Raw genomic sequence first — 24,333 nt, 5'->3', positions numbered from 1 at the left:
CGGGCACAGACATATTAGCCCCACCATTTGAGCACTAGACAGGCTTCCAATGGGAAAGCTGAAATAATTTTAAAATGCTGTGACTAACTTGACTAGCCTATTATGAGCCAGGCTGCCCTTTTCTTTCTGGCGGTCTAATAATATGCCTTCCCATCACACGCTTCTGCATCATGTCATCTGGACCACTCGGCATCCCATGTTCTCAAAAAGTAAGAACTAGAGTGTGCTGTGTGGTGCTTTCTTATCCATGGCCCAGCACTGGTCACTGTACTGCGTGAGCCACTCCCCTTTCCTAGCAGCAATCCAGCCACAGCGTGTCCTAAACCAATGAAACACTCGCAGGGATCCCAGTTTTTTGCAATGGGTGCTCATTGTTACATCGAGGAGGCATTTCATCTAGGCGCTCCGATTTCCAGAGCAAAACATTTGCATCACGGTTTCATAGTGTTTAGAAAACATGCCATGTATATAGGCTCTTGAATCCTTAAATGTAATGGACTCTTCAATGATCCGAGTGCTTAATATGTTAGGTCAGATATGAGCCCTTACCTTTAAAACCAATGCCTGTGCTTCTAAATATCTCAAAGTGCCTTAGAAACGTACCTGGCAGCCTAACCTGTTCTTTCTGTTTCCAGCTGGACCCCGAAGCCAGTGACACCCTCAAGGAGCTTCAAGTCAAGTTGAACAATGTGCTGGATGAGCTGAGCACTGTGTTTGGTAACAGGTGAGTGGGGTGTAGAGGCGGCGCTCCTTTTATTGCTCCGATTTTAAAATGTTGTGGTTCCCATATTTCCGCATCTCAAGCCTTTACCACTTCACGTTTTAGACAGAGAATTGGAAATCGTTTTTACCTGATAGTTTTATTGTAACTTCTGCGAATATGCTGTCATAACAAGGGGACCCTCAGCATAGCTGAAGCTGATTTGAAGGATGCTGTCATAACAAGGGGATCCCTCAGCATAGCTGAAGCTGATTTGAAGGATGCTGTCATAACAAGGGGATCCCTAGCATAGCTGAAGCTGATTTGAAGGATGCTGTCATAACAAGGGGATCCCTCAGCATAGCTGAAGCTGATTTGAAGGATGCTGTCATAACAAGGGGACCCTCAGCATAGCTGAAGCTGATTTGAAGGATGCTGTCATAACAAGGGGATCCCTCAGCATAGCTGAAGCTGATTTGAAGGATGCTGTCATAACAAGGGGATCCCTCAGCATAGCTGAAGCTGATTTGAAGGATGCTGTCATAACAAGGGGACCCTCAGCATAGCTGAAGCTGATTTGAAGGATGCTGTCATAACAAGGGGATCCCTCAGCATAGCTGAAGCTGATTTGAAGGATGCTGTCATAACAAGGGGATCCCTCAGCATAGCTGAAGCTGATTTGAAGGATGCTGTCATAACAAGGTGGATCCCTCAGCATAGCTGAAGCTGATTTGAAGGATGCTGTCATAACAAGGGGATCCCTCAGCATAGCTGAAGCTGTTTTGAAGGATGCTGTCATAACAAGGGGATCCCTAGCATAGCTGAAGCTGATTTGAAGGATGCTGTCATAACAAGGGGATCCCTCAGCATAGCTGAAGCTGATTTGAAGGATGCTGTCATAACAAGGGGATCCCTCAGCATAGCAGAATCTGATTTGAAGGATGCTGTCATAACAAGGGGATCCCTCAGCATAGCAGAAACTGATTTGAAGGATGCTGTCATAACAAGGGGATCCCTCAGCATAGCAGAAACTGATTTGAAGGATGGCGTCCTAACAAGGGGTTCCCTAGGATGACGTCGTAATAATGGTATACAACAGTGTTCGGCTGCAGACACAGCTCTTCTTGTGGGCAGTGCCAAGCATCCATTGGCTTCCTGTATGAATAACGGTTGAATACCAAATATCTTGGACCATCACCACACTTTTGGATTTCATCCATCCGGTCCCAGATACCAGAGTCTGATGATACAGACCAAAACAACGCCTCCTGTACAAACGACAGTCGGCCAACTACAAACAACTCCATGTCATGACGTCTTCATACTAATCTAGGTGCACGTCATACCTTGATTCAAATCCTTTACATCAGAATCAACGTCCTGACGACAGTTCGGTGCCTCTAACAGTGCTGTCCAAACTTATACAGCCCCTGCTACAGTTCCATTCTCTCACTGAACTCGAAACACCACAAATGTTGTGTGTCGACAAACATTGCATATTGCTAGTTGATGCAGCAGTACATGTATTGACAGTCACTTTTTGTTTTGCCTACTAACCCACGGATATTCATATTGTTGTTGTGTTACGCATACCCTACAAGCCACTTAAGCACATATGTATTTTTAAATGTGTGTCTATGTAAGAAATTAAACTTTGTTTTAGATATTTCTATTCCTGGTGATCTTTATGAGCTAGTACATACTAAGCTAGCTTCACTTCCAATATAGGGTTATGACAAGGGTAGCTTTGACTCTGTTCTCCATTTCGCTGTTACTACCTAACCCTCTAGAGTCAGGCCCCCTTACAAAAAAGAGGGTTTGTGCCCCCTATCTTTTTCATTTATTCATACACATGATTACACTATTTTCTGTTGGTGTCCTCGTGATTCAATCTTTCACTTAATGCAGTGTCGGAGGCCGGTGTAAAGGGCTAGGCCTGAGCCATAGGCAAGTATGGCATAAGGAAAGGAGCCACTTCACTTGTACAATCAAGAGGTTTTTTTTTCCAATTGCTTTTTATTTTCAGATGGAAAACCTATCACCAATTAATCCATTAAGCCACCCAGTTATCAAACGTTTATTTCCATACAGCTGTGCAGAAATGGACAGAGAAACTGCCATACTATCCACTTGCCAAAATTGTGGCTGCTGATTTCACAAACCTCAAAGTTTTTATAGTGTTGTATACAATGAGTCTCATATAATAAAATGAATTTACTCGACTACATTAACAATGACCTTCCTAATAACCATCCTCCGGCCTTCAAGGATAGTGTTTTACAGTGCAGAGTGAGACCTGTGCAATTCTGCTCGGCCTACGTATGTGATACAGATCACAGCCTTTAAGAGATCTTTCCATCGAATCACTAAGACCTGACCCGATATCTCACGAGCACGTGATCACTGTTCCGTTTCTCAGGTAGAAAATCATGCCTGTCTTAGTGCCATCTTCTGCATTACTGGGGTTACCTAAGCCCTGGGCAGGGGTGTAGCCATCATGGCTGCACAGCCTTTTGGACTACGATATATGCGTGCCACCTGATTATTCTTTACCATGCCACCTTCCCAAACATGGCTGCCGTCCTGGTGTCATTTTCCCTACCATGACTGCAGTTTTCCTCTGCCCTAGCTCATGTACGTCCAGTGCTCCTCAACAATAAAATACTTGAAAATAGGCCAAACTTCGCTAGAGCCAAGTAGGAGGAGATGGCTCTCAAGGACCTTAGGGTGATGTGCAACCTTCTCCAGGCCTGAGGGGTTCCCATCCTCGTAGAAATATATTTTCTGACACTGTTCAAAAGACAGCAGTTTATTATAAAAGTAGGAAGCGTCCAGACCATGGTAACCCTCTTCCAAGCCATACATGGAACTCCCAGATAGGGTTCCGGAAGTATGGTAAGACGCATATATATATATCGGAATCGTATGCCTCATGCATCTTATTTACCGCTACTTTGTTTCACATTGCGCTTTGTAAGTGCACTAGTTGCACACACCTTGTGAGTGCGCGGCATCAAGGCTTTTTTGTCTTAATGCTTCTTGCTAAGGCTTGCTGTTGTGTCAGTTTCTCTAGCATTGGCGTCATTATTACGATCGATCATAGGCTCGACTCTCCTGGTCCTGAGGGGTTACACCATGCACCACATCAGCGAGATGGAATGCCTGGGATTGCTCAAGTGCTACAGCGAGCAGTCCTGCTTCTATGGTTTTGGATGATTGAGAATGCAAAGCAAAACTTTGAAAGCTTAAAACCCCACAAGCAATACCATTACTCGGGTGGAGGTGCTTCAACGGGAAGTGTGTGGAGCAGCAATTCGCCATCTAGGTGTTCCCCTGGATAGATCTGTTTGCTTTAAGCTTGAAAAAGAAGTATTAGATATGTGGCTCCCTGCATGAGGTGCCTCACGGGATGCAGCAGGGATTCCTTAGGACATCAACATTATTTACACATTCACCCTGTTCCCATGGATTGCTTTTTCTGCTGAAGAAGTTGAAGCACAACTGGACCACCATTAACTTTATCTCTCTGAATTGGGCACAGATGGCTTGCTACCCACTCATGCTCTACATGCAGCCCACGCTCTACGATCCCTTGGAGGGAAGATCTGATGAACGATGCTTACCCCAATGTAGTACAATGAGGTTGAGGTACAAATAGCGTGATGACTGTGAGGTGCCCATCCATCAAGTCCATCAATGCTTGTTGCTGGTTCACAAGTTGGATCTGTTATGCTACATTTGCACACAGTCCTTTCATTTCGACGGGATTGGGTCCTCCGACGTATTCCATATCTATGACAGGTAATGTCCACAGCTGTGCTACCTCGGAAAATCTTCAGCGTCTGCGTCCTGCGTCGATGACATCGAAGCGCCGTCCCCGAGGACCTCCTCCGACGGCGGACGTCACCAGATGTGATAAGTAGGACGCACGATGCCCATAGCCTCAGTTCCATTTTTTCCGCGAACGTGTTCGCTTCGTGAATCTCGGTACGCCTCGACTCTTTGGAGTTTGCTGTTTTCTTCTCGGTTCGTTGAACCTGTTCGGTTTTTTGTCAAGACCTGTTCGTGGCGTTGTCTACTTCGTCTTCAACCCCGCGTCCGGGCTTCAAGTAATGCGGGGACTGTGGGTCCAAGATGTCGGTCACAGACTCGCACAACGCCTGCCTCTGGTGCCTCGGAGAGGCCCACGATCCTGACGACTGTGTCGACTGCCAGTCGCTCACGGGAAAAAAGGCCTTGCCGGAACGCAAGAAGAAGCTGTCGGTAAGTCGGGTGTCTAAGCCCCGGAAGTCGAGGTCTGCGGGGCTTTCGACGGATGACTCGAGAGGCGACTCTCCGCGTCATCGTCAGAGGTCCAGTGGGTCTCCTTCCAGGAGGCATTCCCGGAAGCGCCGGCATCGGTCGCCTTCCCCGTCCTCTTCCGAGGACTCCGCCCGTCGGCAGGTCGCTTATCCCTCCATGCAAGCAACACCGGAGGAATGGGCTTCCTTCGGGAAGTTGATGCTAGCGATTCTTGAATCGCAGGGCACCAGTCCGTCCGCGCCTCCGAGTGGGGTCGGTCGGCACCGGTCGAGATACACCGCTCGTACGCCTTCGTGCTCGGGTGGTCGACACGGCTCGCGGGAGAGGTCCCGCTCGGACAAGGGTAGCTGTTCTCGCAATGCCCGTTCCAGGTCCTCGACGCGCTCGAGACCGCGTGATCCTGTGCCGTCTTCGAAGAAGACGTCGACGCCTGTGGCGCCGAGGCCGTGGATGATTTCTCTCGAGGCTCCGCCTCCGAGGGGGTCATCGACGCTGTCGGCGCCTAGGTCGTCGAGAGACACGCTCGGAGCTCCGGCTTCTAGGCCTGTGTCGACGTCGTCGATGCTGGAGCACTGCAGCTGACGTCGACGCTGATTCGCTCAACGTCGATGCCGTTTCTGTCGACGCCGGCGCCGACTCGTTCAGCGCCCTCGATGCGTTTCGAGGCGGCGGTGTCGGAGGGTCCCCGTGGCATGGGGTTAGCCCCTAGAAAGGCTCTGGCTAAGGTCAGCCCCAGCTTTCGTCCCCAGATGTCTTCCTCTCACCGCCTGGAGTACATTTCAGAGGGTGATGAAGGCTCTGATGACGGCTTGGTTCCGGTTACGGTACCAGATGAGCTTATCTCGGGCCATAGCCAGTTTGATGACCTGAGGCAGTCACTGCATGATGACAGTGGACTGGACACCTCTCCATAGGTGGAGTTTTGTAGGCCGGAGCCTGGCACTCATGCCGATTCTTCATATCTGCGCCTTATGTCTCGGGTCACCGAGTACTTGGGTTGGTCGGCTCCTCCAGGGGAGTTCGTTCAGGATGATCTCATGGACATCCTTGATCTTGGTCCCCCCACTGACCCGGTATTGCCGTTTCATATGGCTCTGCAGAGAAGGGTGGCGGCAGCTTGGACTGCTCCGGAGAGTCTCCCGGCAGTGGGCAAGTCTTTGTCGTGAAAATACCGTCCAGCCAGTAGCGACCCCTGCTACTTGTCCAGGCACCCCACTCCGGAGAGTTCGGTGGTGCAGGCGGCTACGACCCCGGCAAAGCAGGCGTTGTATCCTACCATCCCTCCGGATAGGGACGACAAACATTTTGACGGCTGGGCAAAGAAAGTGTTTTCTTCAGGGGGTATGGCGCTTCAGGCAGCCAACTCCATATTTGCCTTGTCTCGTTTCACACACACTCTGTGGAACTGTGTTGCATTAGCGGCTGAACATATTCCCGAAGGGGACAAACGAGTGGGTTTCCTTGCTATGGTTCAGGATGGCAAGGATGCCATGTGTGAGGCCGTTCAGTCGGGTTTGGACATGGCAGATTGTGTCAGCCGGTCCATGGCGGCGAGCACCGTAATACGCAGGTTTGCGTGGTTGCAGAAGTCTGGGTTCGCTCCTGATGTGCAGTCCCGGCTCCTCAACATGCCCTTTGACGGTGAACATCTTTTTGGCAGCAAGGCTGACGAGAGCCTTGAGAGGTTGCAGACCGCCAAAGCTGCAGAAAAGTCGTTGGGCGCTGCAGTTCGACAACCTCTGCCTTTTCGTCCTAGGGGACAGCAATGGAGGGGAGGTTCCTTTCGCTATTATTCGTCCTTCAGTAAAGCAAGAGGAGCTAGCAGTCAAAGAGGCCACCCTAAGAGTGCCAGATGTGGAAACAAGGGTACTCGAGGTGCCAAGGCCGCCTGGGCAGTTGCCTCTTTGCCCTCAGGCAACGCCGCAGCCGCTACCACTCAGTCATGAGACCAGGTGCCATGGTTCGCCGGTTGGGGGGAAGGCTGGCGTAGCATCTTGTAGAGTGGCGAGCCATTACTTCAGATGTGTGGGTTCTGGAGATCATAACCCACGGCTACTGCCTTCCTTTTCGGCAGAGGTCTCGCGGCAATCCACCTCGGAACCTCTCTTTGAAGAGTCTGGATCTGCTCCTTGCGCAGGAAATTCAAGCCCTGCTGGAGAAAGGCGCCATAGAACTGGTGCCTGTAGGGGAGAGGAACAAGGGATGGTATTCCCCTTATTTTTTGATTTCAAAGAAAGACGGGGGATTGAGACCCATCATGGGCTTGCGCGGTTTGAACAAACTCCTCAGGAAGGACAAGTTCAAGATGGTTACACTCTCTCAAGTCCTCCAGGCCCTTCAGCTTCAGGACTGGTTGGTGTCTCGCGACCTCAAGGACGCTTACTTCCATGTGCCGATCCATCCCAAGCACAAGAAGTACCTGAGGTTCGCGGTTGCCGACTCACACTTTCAGTTTCGGGTCCTGCCATTCGGATTGACCTCCGCCCCGAGGGTTTTCACCAAGCTCATGGTGGTGGTGGCAGCGCATCTCAGGAAAGGGGGGATTCACGTCTACCCCTACCTGGACGATTGGTTGATCAGGGGAAGCTCTCCTGAGCAAGTACTGCATCATCTGTCCGTCACCTGCCACTCCCTTCACAAGCTGGGCTTCTCCCTCAATTTAAAGAAGTCCCATTTGACACCAACGCAGTGGCTCCAGTACATCGGAGCAGTGCTCGACACATCCCTGGGGCAGTGTTTTCCTCCCCAGGTGAGGGCTCTTCACATTCAGCAGATGGTGCACAAGTTTCAACTTGCCCAGAATCTCCCAGCATCTGAGTTCTTGAGACTGCTCGGCCTCATGGCATCCTGCATTCTTCTGGTGCCAGAGGCTCGTCTGCGGATGAGATCTTTGCAGTGGGCACTCAAGCTCCAGTGGTCTCAGTCCTCCAGAAGGCTGTCGGACCCTGTTCAGGTGCCGTCCTCGGTCGCCCAGGACTTCTGTGGTGGGCCGTCGAAGGCAATCTGAAGAAGGGGGCCACATTTTGGCTGCCCTGGCCGGAGGTCACGATCGTGACGGACGCATCCCTCACGGGATGGGGAGCTCATGCCAACGAGTTGACAGTCAGCGGTCGTTGGTCTCCGTCGGAGTCCAGACTCCATATCGATGTGTTGGAGCTGAGGGCTGTCAGGCTTGCCCTGAAGGCTTTTCTGCCGACTGTGCGAGGAAAGAGTGTCCTGATTCTAACAGACAACACGGTGGCCATGCACTACCTCAACAAAAAGTGGGGGGGGGGCAGGGTCACTTCCTCTGTGCAGGGAGGCGATGCAGCTCGAGTTCTGGGCCATCCAGCAAGAAGTTTCGATCTCGGCTGTTCATCTGGCCGGAGATGACAACGAGACAGCGGACGCTCTGAGCAGGCAGAGCACGATCTCTCACGAGTGGGAGCTGGCTAAGGAGATTCTCCTGGAGATCTTCGCCCTTTGGAGGACCCCTCAACTAGATCTCTTGGCCTCCAATGTCAACCGGAAGTGCAAAAGGTTCTGCTCGTGGGAATTTCCTCCAAAAGGAGCCTTAGGAGACTTGTTCGTGGTGAAGTGGTCATTCCCACTGCTGTACGTGTTTCCTCCAGTCCCCGTCATCCCACAAGTACTGAGGAGGTTCGGTTCCCGATGATCCTCATTGCTCCGGTGTGGGCCTGGAGGATGTGGTACTTCTCGACTTGTCCATCTGCCCTCCACGACGTCTTCCCTATCGAAACGATCTGCTCTCACGGGAGGGGTTCAGGTTCTCCATCCAGAGGTAAGATCCCTCAACCTTCACGCTTGGCTTCTGAAAGGTTGAGGTATAAGGATTGGGACCTCCCTGAAGACGTGATGGAGGTGTTGCTTTCAGCCAGGCGGCCGGCAACAAAGTCTTTGTACCGTTGCCGTTGGAGAAAGTTCTGCGAAAAAGTGCAGAGTTAAGAATGTTGATCCTTTTGAATGTGACATTCCCATGGTTCTGTCTTTTTAGCTTTCCTTGGCCCACAGGGGCTTGCAAGTGGGGACCATTAAAGGTTACCTGGCGGCGCTGTCCATATTTAAGCGCTCGTCTGAAGAATGTTCCTATTTTAAGATTCCTTTCATTTCTCAGTTTTTGAAAGGGCTCACTAATGTGTTCCCTCCATCACCTTTTCTGGTGCCCGGTTGGTATTTGAACCTTGTTCTTAAGTTTCTTATGGGTGCTCCGTTTGAGCCTTTACATTCTTGCCCTTTGAGACTGCTAACTCTGAAAACTGTGATTTTGGTTGCGGTTACTTCCGCTCACAGTGTGAGTGAGTTACAGGCACTTTCAGTTAAGCCACCCTTCACTGTGTTTCATAAGGACAGGGTTGTCCTTAGAGTTTGTCCTTCTTTTCTTCCGAAGGTGGTTTCGGAATTTCATTTGAGCCAGAAGGTTGTTCTTCCGACGTTCTATCCTCCTCCACATCCTGGTAAGGAAGAGGAGTTGCTCCATAGGCTTGATCCTAGGAGAGCGTTGAGCTTTTATATTTCGTGCATGTCCCGGGTCAGAGTGGACGATCAACTTTTCATTGGTTACGCTGGAAAGCGTTTGGTACAAGCTGTGACGAAACAGACTTTGTCTCGTTGTATTATTTTAGCTATCTACGATTGTTACCGCTTGGCGGGTAAGGACGCTCCGGCTGGCTTGCGGGCCCATTCTACCAGGGCAGTGGCTGCGTCTACTGCCCTGCAGAGGGGTGTTCCTATTCGTCACATCTGTGATGCAGCCACCTGGGCTTCAGTACATACTTTTGTACGTCGCTACTCCCTCGATTCCATCAGAGGGCAGGATCTGGCCTTTGGCAAGGCAGTCCTACATTCCGCAATTTGATTGGGCATGCTAAATTTGTGTTCTAAATTCTTTTCCCACCTCCTTGCTTGGTACTGCTTTGGGAGTCTTTCATAGATATGGAATACGTCGGAGGACCCAATCCCCTTTCCCCAAGTTACTTTCTTACCTGGTAATGTTCTTTCGATGGGATGGTCTGACGACATATTCCATATTGCTCCCTCCCTACCTTCCCCGCTGCAGAATTTCTTTTGCGATTGCAGCTTGCATTCCGCAAGGTCTTGTGTTTCTGACTGGCAGAAAACTGGTGGCACACGTTCTGGGGGAAAAAACTACAACTGAGGCTATGGGCGTTGTGCGTCCTACTTATCACATCGGGTGACATCGGCCGTCGGAGGAGGTCCTCGGGGATGGCGCATCGACGTCATCGACGCAGGACGCAGACGCCGAAGATTTTTCGAGGCAGCACAGCTGTGGACATTACCTGACATTACCTGTCATAGATATGGAATAGCCATTATCACAATCCGCAGATTTGCGTGGTTGCGGAAGTCTGGGTTTGCTCCTGATGTACAAGCCAGACTTCTAAATATGCCCTTTGAAAGCACCTCTCTATTTGGCAAGAAAGCTGATGACAATTTGGAAAAATTGCAAACCTCCAAAGTGGCAGCCAAATCGCTTGGGGCTGCAATTTGTCAAACTCCAAACCGCCTCTCGGGTACGTCCTGGAGGGTGAAAGCCCTTTCTTTTTTACTCCACATTCGGAAAAGGCATAGGGCAGCCTGCTCAAAGGGTCCAGAGACGATTTACCCGTGGTGGACGGGTCAAAGGTACCAAGCCCCATCAGCAGGTGCTGCCTTACCCTCAGCATCTGCGTCAGCCACTCCAAAACCCCTCTGAGGTCTCTCCTCACAAAACACCAGTAGGACTCAATATCTGACAGAATGGCAGGCTATTACGTCAGATGCTTTGGCATTAGAAACGATTGCCCAGTGTTACTGCCTGCCTTTCCTACACACTCCTCAGAATCATCCACCGGGGAGTAACTCTTTGAAGTTTCCAGATCTGCTCCTTATGCAGGAGATTTTAGACCTGCTAGAGAAAGGTGCATTAGCGGAGAGGAACAAGAGTTGGTACTCCCCTTACTTCCTAATACCAAAAAAGGAAGGAGGATTGAGACCCATCTTGGACTTAAGAGAATTGAACATATTCCTCAGGAAGGACAAGTTGAAGATGGTAACCTTTTCTCAGATCGTTCAGGCCCACCAACTTCAGGATTGGTTGGTATCTCTGGACCTTCAGGATACTTCCTTTCATTTACCTATCCATCTCAAGCACAGAAAGTACCTGAGGTTCGTCATTGACAGCTCTCACTATCAATTTCGGGTTCTGCCATTTGGGCTGACCTCGACCCGAGGGTCTTCACCAAGTTAATGGCGGTCGTGGCAGCAAATCTAAGGAGGGGAGGGATTCATGTCTACCCCTACCTTGATGACTGGTTGATCAGAGCAGTGTCCCCGGAACAAGCTCAGATCCATCTAGATTATGTTTGCCACTTCCTTCACAAGCTGGGGTTCTCCCTCAACTTAAAGAAGTCACAGATGATACCATCACAGAGACTCCAGTTCATTGGAGCAGTCCTGGACACATCCCTGGGGAAAAGCCTCGCTACCAGAGGTGAGGGCTCTACAGATGGTGACCAAAATTTAAAAATGTCCAGCGTCTACCAGCCTTCGATTATTTTGAGGTTGCTCGGCCTCATGGCATTCTGCATTTTTCTAGTGCCAGAGGCTCGCCTGAGAATGAGGTCTCTCCAGTGGGCAGTAAGGATGCAGTGGTCTCAATTCTCAGGAAGGATGTCAGATCTCCTCCAAATCCCAAACAGAGTAGGGCGAGACCTTCAGTGGTGGGCCTGTCGGTAGAACATCTTGAAAGGAGAACCGTTTTGGCAACCATGGCAGGAGAAAACAGTAGTCATGGATGCCTCACTCATGGGGTGGGGAGCCCATACCAATGACTTAACCACCAGAGGCTGTTCGTCTCCATCGGAGTCCAGACTACACATCAACCTATTAGAGCTGAGAGCAATCAGACTAGCACTGAAAGCTTTTCTGCCATCAGTACAGGGAAAAAATGTTCTGATAATGATGGACAACACAGTAGCAATGCACTACCTCAACAAAAAAGGAGGCATAGGGTCAGTGCCACTGTGCAGAGAGGCAATGCAGCTCTTGTTCTGGGAAATTCAAGAAGGAATATCTCTATCGGCAGTTCACCTATACGGAGAGAAGAACATGGCGGAGGACGCTCTGAGCAGGCAGACCACAGTCTCCCACGAGTGGGAACTAGTTCAGGAAGTCCTTCAAGAGATCTTCACCCATTGGGGAACCCCTCAGGTACACCTGTTTGCCACGAGTGTCAGCAGGAAATGCAAACGATACTGCTCAAGGGAATTTCCCCCGCGAAGAGCTCTAGGAGATGCGTTTGTGGTGATCTGGGAGTTTCCACTTCTGTATGCGTTTCCTCCAGTCCCCCGTCATTCCTCACGTAATAAGGAGGCTCAGGAGATTCCGGAAACCCATGATTCTAATTGCCCCAGATTGGGCCAGGAGAATGTGGTACCCGGATCTTCTAGACATGTCCATCTGTCCTCCGATTTGTCTTCCACAAAGAGAGGATCTTCTCTCGCAAGAAGAAGGTCTGGTTCTCTAATCCGGATATTAGGACTCTCAACCTTCACGCTTGGTTTCTGAAAGGTTGAGATACAAAGATTGGGACCTCCCGGATGATGTAATGGAGGTGTTGCTTTCGGCCAGAAGGCCAGCAACTAAATCTTTATACCGCTGCTGTTGGAACAAATTCTGCACCTAGTGTAGAGATAAGGATTTTGACCCTTTTCCATGTAGTACACCGATGGTGTTAGCCTTCTTTCTATATTTGGAAAATTCAGGACTTCAAGTTGGCACAATCAAGGGTTACTTTGCCGCGTTATCAATCTTTAAATGCACGGCTGAAGAAACCTCATATTTCAAGTTGCCTCTAGTCATTCAGTTTCTGAAAGGGTTGACTAATGTCTTTCCCCAAACTCATTTTCCGGTTCCCTTGTGAGATTTAAATCTAGTCTTAAAATTTCTAATGGGCACTCAATTTGAACCTCTTCATTCCTGTCCATTAAGGTTTCTCTCTAAAAACAGTCTTCCTAGTGGCTTTAACTTCTTCCAGAAGAGTGTGCAAACTACAAGCTTTGTCTTGCAAACCTTCACATACCAACTTTCACAAAGATAAAGTAGTTCTTCAAGTGAAGCCGAACTTCCTCCCAAAGGTTGTCTCAGAATTTCATATCACACAAAAGATAACCTTGCCTTCATTTTACCATCCTCCTCACTCAGGGAAAGAGGAAGAGAGATTGCACAGGCTGGATCCAAGGCATGCCTTGAGTATTTACATTAACAGACTTGCAAGAATTAGGCAAGCAGACCAGTTGTTTGTGGGGTATGCCGGACATAAACTAGGTTTACCTATCACGAAACCGACCATCTCAAAATAGATACTAACTATCATAGAGTTCTATAAATCGGCAGGGAAAGATCCTCCTCAACACCTAAGGGCTCATTCAACCAGGTGTATCGCAGCCTCGTCAGCTCTCCAAAGATGAGTTCCAATTAAAGACATCTGTGTGGCTGCCACATGGTCGTCCGAACATACTTTCACCAAATTCTACAGTCTAAATTCCTCCACTAGCCAGGAGACTACATTTGGGAAAGCTGTGTTGCACTCTGTGCATTCTTAGAAAGTCACTAAATTTTACTTCTGACTCCTGTACACGTTACTGTTTTGGGAGTCTATCAAAGATGAGGAATACGTGGGAGGACACAATCCATTAGAAGAACAAGTTCATTCTTTCTACTGGATGTCCCTCCCACGTATTTCTTATCGCTTCTCCCATCCTACCCTGCAGTAAAACTTCCCTTGTAGTAGCAGCCTACGCGCCTTCAAGGGTACTAACCATCTCATACTGGACAAACACAGCACCTCAAAACGGAACTGAGCAACGGACGCTGCACGAGACTATATATACCTATGATGTCGCGCCGATACGGAGGCCTTCGAGGGACACCGACTCGAGAGATGTCGATGTGCAGCGGCCACTGCTGGGGAAAAAATGTCTGAGGCCAGCAAGCTAGAAGTGAATTTATCAAAGATAAGGAATACGTGGGAGGAACATCCAGTCGAAAGAACGTTACAGCTGGTAAGTAACTTGTTCTTCTACCCTGATACACTTTGTGGTTCCACCCTGGGCCTTCAATTCGGTGCTCATTTTTTGTTGACTGCTTCATTCGAGCGTCTGCAATTTTCTGTGCAGTGGCTGTTCTCTTTTAAGGTTGCATATCTAGTAGCCAGAATGGTCTAAGTTTCGGGCACTGATGGATTCTCCACCATTCTGCCACTTTTTTTTTAAAGTAAAAGTTACAATGTCACAACTTTTAACAAGAGAAGGTCCTTAAATTTCTACAATTCTAAAACAAATGCGTACCTAACTAATCAACTTTTTGTTGGTTTTGCTGTCCCAAAAAAGCGAACGGCATTACCAAACATACCATCTCTAGATGGTTAGTAATGTCACTTGACACGCTGTGAACTTGCACACAAGGAGTTTCCAGAGAGCACTCCGGCCCACTGGATCAGCGGATAGCCTATGAAATTGGCTCTGCAGAGGTGTGTTCCACAGTTGTAAGTACGTGGCGCTGCAACATTGGTTTCCTTACATACCTTTGCATGGCTCTACTATTTGGATTTCGTGGCTAGTGAGAACGTTAGTGTCTGGTGGTCAGGTATGCAAAATGCATTGCTCTGTGCTGTGCTTCTACCACCTCCTAAGTGTCCTCTGCCATGGCTGTGGGAGTCTTTCTAAAAATTATGACTCTATGGAAGGAATGTGTTCATTACAAGAACACGTTACATCACTACAAGTGGTAAAGGACAACAAGAAGCCATGGTGAAGCAGACATCTGAGCTGTGTGGCATGACCTGGTAGCTTTCTGGAAACTCTCCAGTCCAGACTGTGACTGAAGGAAGAGCAATCTGTGGGAGGAGTCAATCTATCCATCAAGAAAACATATTACAGAAACAGGCCCTCTTAACTCCTCTGCCTCCCTTCCGTAGGTACCTCGCAGCTCTCTATCACTTAATTACGATATTCGTGCGCCCTCTCCAGAAATCAGACTCCCCTCGAAACCTGCGCTGGACCATCCAGCATGAGCTCACTCTCGTACCATGGATATCCTAGCACCGACCAACAGGAAAATATTTGAACAGCCAGTGAGAAGCCATTCAATTGGTATGATTGGGAACTAGCCGTCCTCAAATGCACCAACAGAAAACTAGAAAGCCATTTGTGAAAAATGTGTTAACATGATGACAAAGATACTTGAGGTACCTCTTGGGAGGATCTGCCAATATCAACAGGAAATATGACCTTCCTTTGATGGGAACTCCACTGCGCCTAACAAATCTGCAGAACCATTCTGCATCTGAGAAGAGTTGAAGAAAACCCTGCGATCCACTAACACTCCTCTTCTTGACCCAAAATCACACTCCCCAAACCCCCTCCTCCTTCTGATGTATATCCCCTGCTGAGCTGGTAAATACTGTCACAGGATGCATGCTTTTTCTGAGTAAGTCTCACCTTGCCATTATCATCAAAGATAATCTCTCTACTCTCTCTCCAGCACTGAAAAACTTCTTCATTAACTCCTTCCAACAAGGCAATATGCAGACTGTTTGAAGCAAACCAGCATCACCCCCTTCTTAACAAACCTACAGCTAACCACAGTGGTATAGTCAACTATCGTCCAATCCCAAACAAACTGTTCATTGGTAAATTCCTGGAAAATATGGCTACCATGCAGCTTCTAGAACACTGTCAAGTATCCTGGTCTTGCGCGGAGGTAGCACGTACACCTGCCTCCCCGTTGGGTCTTGGTGCCTGGATTATTACCACCACAGGCCTCCGCGACCCGCCGGGGAAAGAGGGTTAGGGTCCTCTGGATTGGATAGATAAGGGGAATTAGGGTGACCGGGTTGAATTAGGGTAAGGTATTGGATGGGTAGGGTAGGGATTGAATAGGTAGGGAAGGTAGGGGTGAATCGTTGTAAGGCCCCCTCCTGGGTGCCTGCAATGTAGACCTCCGCCCACTCACTCTTGCACTCATCTACTTTGCTCTCAAGTAGATTACATTTTCTCTTGCTTAGGGATATAAACCTATAACTTGTCTGATTCCCATTACACAAACACCTCTGAGTTTACATCACTCTAACAGTGCCCCTCAATGAATAGTTACACTTTCACAATGATTGTTTTGAAGTCACAACCATGCATATCATGTTTTACAGTTTAGCTTCACTTAGCTCTGAATGTTGCTGCAGATGCGGCGATTTCCGCTACAGGCCTTTCGTTTTCCACGATCCTTGATTCGCTATGAAATGGGAGCGCCGCTACAAAAGAATAAAAGCACGCATGAGTTTTTAGCCTGCACACTCGTTTTCACCGTGCTTCCAGTTCCCACTGCTTGTGGGTAAATCTGTGCCGGAGCCCGACACACACACACTCAGTACTCAGATGGGCCTTAAGCCCCAAGCCCCCAGACAAGGACCCCCTGTACGCAATCTTTTCTGCGCTCGAGACACGCCCTTGAAGTTTGGGGAGTCGAACGAGTACGCGTTAGTATACGTTCACTCTCCGGACCTCAAGTAACTATGCAAATCCCCTTCCCAAAGGTCCACAGTCAAGTACTGCAGTTAGTAAACAAAGTTAGCACTTATCTCATGCGTTGCGCGGGGCCTGCAGGATAGGCAGGCGGGGTATGGCCCCGCGATTCGCAGCCTGCAGGAGCCTCCGGGACGTGCGTCTGACTTCTCCGGCATCCATGAGCGCAAGCAAAGCTTTCCGGATTCTTGCGCGCATGCGCGGAAGCTGGGGCGTTGTCCGATGCACAATGCGCATGTGCGAAGGCTGATTCGACGTCCCATTGGGTTCTGGAGGCTCGTGACAACCACTGGCCCCTATTACATGCGAGACCCTGACAAACACATTAAAGGAATTAACCTCCTACTTGTGCGCCAGTCAGGATCCATACTCTCCAGAGGAAGAGAGTCTTCTCTTCTGTAGATAAAAAAAACTTACTCATGGAAGCCCAGAAAGAACTGTCCAGCGACTCATATCCTCCTTGACCAATCCGCACACTATGACACTGCATCAGCATAAAATGTTGTTCCCTAAAATGAAATATCTTGTATAACAGACTATTCATGGGTAGATGTGGAAACTTCATTTCCTGAGCATCGTCTGTCACTTGTCAGTCAACAAAGGATCTGTGCTGGCACAATGGCATTTCAATGGGTGTGTAAATCTGTGGCAAACCTCATTGCCACTTACCTACTCCTTCCAAATGTATTCACAATGGTTGTGTAAAACTGTGGCATACCTCATTGCCACTTACCTACTCATTCCAAACTGTATACCCATTTAAGCTATACAGTAAACATCCTACTACCAGATACACCACCTAAAAAGCATACCCCCCTACCTGAACATTTCTCATAATTTTGTGATGTTGAGAGCCAGGGATTTGTCCCGACTTCATTTCTGTATTAGCCTTTCCTGCGTCCACCGCAAAACTCTGTTCCATCTCAAACTCATCCAAAACAAAACAGCATGGATTATCTCCTGTCTAAACCCTGGGCATCCCTGTGAACTGGCCCGACTGGCCCTTGTCAAGCAGCGTATCGCGTTCAAAATGATATGCTCCATTCAGCGGGCCTTTTAGAAAGAAAGGACACACAAACCGCCACCAGATAAATGGCACACTACATATCCGCCAGGCTCCTGCGATCACCAGCTCTATTACAATTGTGCCAATGTCCTTCAGGGAGATGAGGGCAGGGAGCAGATTCCTGGTAAATGCAAGTACCCACCCTTAAACAAGCCTTTGAAACCTAAGGGGAACTGGATTCCTCAGTATCCCCCTACACCCTGAGATGCTTCCTCATCTGTCCCTCCACCACAGGACCGGGTGCTCTTAACTTTCCATGCCTCTACAATGTGTTGCTTGTGGTGGGTTCCAATCTTCTCTTAATATTCTCTAAGTCTTTAGGGATTGGCTGCTGCCTGTCAGGTCTGCAACACCTGCCTTTTTAAAATGCCCTTGTGAGGTGGGCCCTATGATCATCCACAACACGGACCAAAAAAGGCATCTTAGCTACAGTCGGCATTCATCCCATAGATGCTGCGCTCTTCAAGCTTGGGTCTGCCTGCCTTATCGGACAACCGCAGCTACTTCCTAACCGGACTTTCAGCGAACCTGATGAAAAGAAATCCCTGTATTGTCTGGACTCTTCCTGCTCCAATTTCCTGCCATGCCGTCCCAGGCTTGCTCTTCCACTACCTCCTAGCATTTGTGGCTCCTGTATTTTAACTGATCTGATGAAAAGAAATTCCCTTATTCCTCTGGTCGACTAATCTAAATGCCTCCTTGTCTTTTGTTCCTACCCCTATCAATAATGCACAAGTTCCTGTACATCCACCCATTATTATTCTGGGGGGAGGGCAGCATCACAAAGCAATCCTTTTCTCTGGGGGCATCTTGCAAATCAACAATAAATAAATATATTTTTTTTGTTGAGAAAATTGCACTTGAAGAGAGGGATGATACATTCTGCAAGATGTCCAACCTCACACTTATTATATTGCTCATGTGAGAAACCTGAAGGTGTCTCACCCGCTAGCACCCGGGATCTGTCATCCAGGTGGCCAGGACACGCCCATCACTATTGGATCCAGTTCCTGGGGGTGGACCTCTGCGGGAGGATCACCTGGATGGGGGATCATCAGGGGGTGGAAGTGGGACACCGAAGGTTGAGATGTGGTATCCCCCTTCCTTATGACACCTTTTCCCCATCCTGTCCAGTAGGATGTTTAGAAACTCTACTCCCTCCACCCCCTTTTCCAACACAAACACTTTCTCACACCATGAGCACCAAGGGACTAATAAAAAAGCTGTTTACCTGACCTGTCCCAACACAATGGTCAGGCAATTGCTGACAACTATACACACCTGACTACCCTTTCTCTTCCCCACTGGGATAAAAGACAGAGCAAAAGAGCACACTTTAAGCAAGGTCGAACGCACAACAAAGCAGCCATTCCACGACGGCAGTTCAAACAGAGGAGAAAGGCAGTGAGACCTGAAAGGACGTCAAGGAGAGAGTTGCCCTTGCCCTTTTCAACCCAGACCTGCAAAGCCTCTGACAAAAGAAACATAAGACCAGGAATCGCAGCTGCCGAATGGTGTGCTGGATGTCAACGGTACATGGAACCCTCTTGCACTGATAGCCAGGTGGGGGGATACGTGGTTGCCATTGTGATACCGTCCTCGACTCCAGCAGCAAAAGAAGCGCCAGCGAGTTCAGCACCGCCGGCCAGTTGGAAGAACCTGATTGTGGGTCAGACTGTTAGACTCAAGGTTGCAGTGGCAACATTAAGAAGCTTAAGATACAAAGGGTTTTTGTGAACAAAGAGACTGTACTGAAACTCCAAGTACCAAGAGGCCATAGGGAAGGCCGACGGGAGGTGTTCAGGTGGTCATACAAGGTTTGAGCCAAACCGCTTGTACAATCAAAAGTCCTTTACAAATTGCAGAAGTTTTGGGAATTATGAAATTGTGAACCCGACTGAGGGAATTGTGAAACAGGTGTTTGCCCCCAGCTGAGGGGAACGCAGCGCGAAATGTGATTTCTGAAGCTGCACTTGCCATAGGCTAACAGAGAGAACCAGCGAGAAGAGATTGCCCTTCGGAAGTCTGTTTAAATTGGCAAGTGCTTTGGGAGGTTGACGCTGAAAGAAGGATCAGAGCCCGGCTGAGTGGGAATCCAAGTGTGAAGGTTAACTGAAGAAACTTTTGTTTTGACATATCAGGCCCTATAAAGCAAGAGACTTTGCATGAGAAGAGACATGGGCACATAAGGCCCTGATATAAAGAAAATGAACTGTAATCTTGTGCCAGAGAAGCCCAGTAGTTGGCTATGCTCAAGAGTCCCGCCTTGTCCCATGCTAAAAACATGGGGAAGGGAGACCGGCCATAACATCCCGACTTATCATTTTGTGAACACTTTTTTCTTTTCTTGTGAACATTATCCCACACTATTTTGTAGCATAGAAGTAAGGATTGTGAATAGGTTTTCTTAGTATAGGCCCTTTTTATTTGACTAGACTGTATTATTATTTTTTGATGGTCGTAGCTTGCTCCCATCTTACATTTAGGTTTAGATTAGGCGTTTATCTCATCCATTTTACAGTTTAATAAACACCATTGAACTGTGATCACTTGGCCTGTCTTACTTTGATGCCAAGCCTTCCTTACACTCACTCGCTTTCTCGCTCATGTCATATGTTGGTGACTGAGAGTTATGTGCCTCTGCACCATTGACATAAGTGTTGGCCGTGCTGCCCTAAGCTTCAGATCATACCATCACAAAAGCTGTCCTCCATGCTATAGCACCGGCCATATATAAAAATTACAATGAAACATTTCGGATGTTGTATGGCATGAGATTGTGCACACACCCAACCCTAAGTTCTTCTTTAAAGTCAAAGCATCCCATCAAAGACACACTCGCAAGCCCCGAATCGATGGCAACCTAAAGACCTTGAAAAGATATCGGTCTTTGTCTGAAAGCGCTGTGCTGGAAGTGAATCTCTGCTTTTGTGAGGAATATCTGAATGTACAGAATAATACCCCTCCCTCTGCTCCTTTTCATGAGGGTCAGCCCTTCTTTGGCGAATGAAAGGGAGCTCTGCTTATATACAATGGAAATCACAAAATTCATCATTTGGTAATTTCCTCTTCGCTCACACAGATCAAGTTCCGCACAGATAGCTGCTGTCTAAGCCTCTGAAACATAGAACGATCTATGCTGACTCTAGAAGCCATCCTTGAGGAGAAGGGGGGGGGCATAACACTGGCAGTGCCATGGACATCAAACAAAAAGGACAAAAAGACCAAAGAACGAGTCTAATTGTAAGAAGGTATGGCTAAATAGACTGTACATTGTATGTTCAAAATGGCCGCAAGTCACAGATTTTGCCACGAGTGAGCCAAAAGACAGTTCAGTTATTTGGTCAATATTATTGTTTCATAGACAACATTTATACAACCATTTATGGCTAAAGTTATATTCTGCAACACACTGTGAGCTGGTTCACTTCTAGATGACTCCAATGTTGGTAGATGAGGAAAATGTCACTCTGGCTGCTACATCAATCAGCAAACTAATGGGTGGAAGTTATGAGATCATACACCTGATGATAAAACTTCACCTTCAACCCCATGAACATTGCAGCAAATGATGTAGCATGATTTAACAATGTTAAAATCACATTATGGAGCTGATGTATATGAAAACAAATCTCCAACAACATTATTGTTACTAAAATATCAAGAGGGTCCCTGAAAAAGGAAATGGGTATTCTAGTCAATAACCGTAGATTAAATAGTCTACTGCCTTGGTGCACTGTGGGTACTGAGATCTGCCATAGGCTAGGGAAACTGTCTACATGCCAACATAAAGTCTCCCATGCCAAGATGCTGCTAGTATACATAATACAATAATACCAGGTGTGCCATGTCCGGTCTGGCTGCAGTCGATTTTCAATATAACTCTGGACTCGTGTTTTTGAATAATTATTCGTATTGATATTTTATGATTATAAGTCTTCATTCATTTTTGTTAAAACTGTCTGAGGTCAATGCACACCATCATTGAATAATCAGCAGTTGTGGTGTTGTCTTTTTAAGTTTGTGTTTCTTTGCAGTTATCATATACCCAGATACTGTGATACTTTGCTTGTTATAGCCTCACTTGCCATCTGTAAGGAATTGGTCAACTCTGGAGATGTTGCCTCAACAATAATCCCTTCACAGACTGAGTATGCAGTTTCTTTTCTTGGGCAAAGTTTGCAAAATCAGTCGATATGACCGCTGCAGCAGAATCCAATACATTGATACTATTAAGCGATAATCTTGAATTCTATAGTTCCACATCTCAGGACTAACCTTGGGGACCAATAATTGGATTGTCGAAAGGGATGAGGGTCCCCCAAGCCAGTGGGTCCTTGACCAAAGTAGGTATATGGTGTATTACCATAGCACATTCACTAGTAATAGAACACCACACTTAAGACCAGGAGGCCGTCCCCACTGAGTGCCAAAAACCCCTTCATGACCCTACAGGGCCTCATCATTAAACGATAGTGAGGAACTAACCCCTGACATGGATATAGTGGAAGCTCAGTTTTAGTGGTCCAAAAATCACAGCAAGGGGAATCTATCCCCACTACCCAGTGCTCAGGAACACGCTTTTCAATGTTCTTTGCTGGTCACACCCACTTCAGGGACACAGTCCTGTGAAATGGAGTGTGACCACAGAGAACACAGAACTCATGTGGCCCTCCAGTGCGGTTTCAGGAAACCGAGGCACGGTGAAATACTGATATGAATACGTTTCGTGATCAGAGGTGCACCGGTTGAAACAAAATTGACACCGCTAGAAGCTGCACTGTTCTTCTAAATGGAAGAGACATCCACCCTCTTACCAAATGCTTTTAGGACTCCAACCTTACACACACTGGGCATTAAATCCTCTTAGGTTCAACACCAGACTCTAAAAGGGTCATCATGGATTTCAAAATGGTGGATAGGTCTTGGACTGCTTCTGACCCAACCTCAAAACCCAGCCCATGACCTTCAATAACTCCTTACAGGCTGCTTAAGTTTTCCACCTTTTAATATTCTTCCTGTGTTTTTTACACTTTCTAACAAAAAATTACCTACCTTACTGCTCACTCAAATCCACCATGGTTTGCTTCATTTTCTCATGCCCTTACTCGGCTTGCTCTCGCTTTCTCAAAATAGTTTTTGCCAGCGAACCTGCACATCACAGTGGATAGCCTTTCTCGTCCCGTTTCATGATTATCTCATTCCCCTTTAAGCCATTGGACTATCACAGCATGTGAGATTTGCTGAACAAGAAGCAGGTCAGATTTGGGTCTTATTTTTGCTTACAATCCTCACATGTCGGAGATTCTCGTCACCTAGATTGAACAGACAATTATTTAATCCCTTTCAGTATTGTTCTTCCCCTTAACGCACAATGTCCTCCTGGTCTGAAAAAGGTTTTTTCCTTGCACTAAAGAGCAGCACACCGCAGCTGAGATTTATTGGCTACCCCTCCACCCTTTTTCTGAAATTGTTACTCTTCCAGCTACTACCAATTTCGATAGTTGGATAACCCCTACTTTGGATGCTAAAATCCCTCTCAAATCAATGAGTGTCTCCCTCGAATCTAATCATAACCAAGTGTTTACTTATGCCTTACTTTCTGAAAAACGCTTACCTAAGAATCAGAAAGGCAATGTTGAACCTCCTGCAGTGAGGCTGCTAAACCTTAGTATTAGTCTCATTTGAACAACTGATCTTCAGCCAAAAGCAGACTTTAAATACATCTTCAGTTTTTGCAGATATGCAATCCAGTAATGACGGTGGTATGCGATTGTTAATGATAGTGCTTTTAGACTCTGTGGTCCCCACTGGGGAGGAAAGGAGTCTTCATTACTGGGCTCTTGAAGCCAGCCACTCTTTGAATACACTTTTGTAGTAGGGCGTTCCAGTCATGGGGGACTACGAAGGTGATGGAGAATAATTGTTGGGCAACACATGTTGGAAGATGATTGGTGAGGTTGAGGAGATCTTGGGAGTCTCGAGTGTGAAAGGTTGAGTGTTCCGATATAGATTCAGCCTTGTAAGTGGGGATCCCTTAAATGTATTGAATCACGGGGCGAAATTTCAATAGGAAACGATTCTGCATGGATAGACAAACTGCAAAAAGTTGATGCGCAGAGGCGGGAGAAGATCATCGTAGTTTCATTGAGTCTGCCGAGCACCAGGGTGGCAATGCATTTTTTAGTAGTGTAAAAAGTAAGATAACGCTGGGTTTTAGAGATTTTCATGATGTTCATTCTTGCAGCTGTAGCAGTGGAGGTGGAGTGGCGAATTGTGTGTCGGAGAACCACAGATTTCGGTTTTACAGATGGTTTTAAGTCAGTGGCAAAGGGTACAGGGGACTGGATTAAGAGGTATTGCATTTTAGTCTGCAAGTAAATGTCCCTCAGTTCAGACAACGCTACACCTTTCAGTTATAGAGGGCAGATAAGCATTTAGTGATGCAAGAGATCAGCTCAGTGGTGAATAAGGAGAAAGGGAAGACCATTTTAGTATAATCTGCACTAGATGATGTCAGATGGAAAAGTATATTAGTGTATCGAGAGAAGGAAATTGTGTGTCAAGGAGGAGACCAAAGGACAGGCCAATGCAGCACCTGTGCCAGGAATCAAGTACGTCGAGCGAGATCATTAAGGAGAAGGTGCTTCGATGAGAGATGGAAGTGATTGGACCAAGTGAGCAAA

The 24,333-nt window shown here is 47.6% G+C and overlaps 1 protein-coding gene across 5 annotated transcripts in view; it reads left to right on the top strand.

The window, feature by feature from the left end:
• Positions 1–24,333, top strand: part of LOC138511252 (protein unc-13 homolog B-like) — a 2,171,549-nt gene that overhangs the window by 1,865,678 nt on the left and 281,538 nt on the right. For all 5 annotated transcript variants that reach the window (XM_069626798.1, XM_069626797.1, XM_069626799.1 and 2 more), the window contains one exon: positions 636–724. In XM_069626798.1, the coding sequence (XP_069482899.1) occupies positions 636–724 (89 nt within the window). The remainder of the gene's footprint in view (positions 1–635; positions 725–24,333) is intronic.

Source organism: Ambystoma mexicanum, chromosome 6p (genome assembly GCF_040938575.1).
Source record: "Ambystoma mexicanum isolate Mex_15411 chromosome 6p, UKY_AmexF1_1, whole genome shotgun sequence".
Taxonomy (NCBI): Eukaryota; Metazoa; Chordata; class Amphibia; order Caudata; family Ambystomatidae; genus Ambystoma; species Ambystoma mexicanum.
The sequence above is the reverse complement of the archived record's forward strand: the minus strand, read 5'-3'. Positions and strand labels throughout refer to the sequence as shown.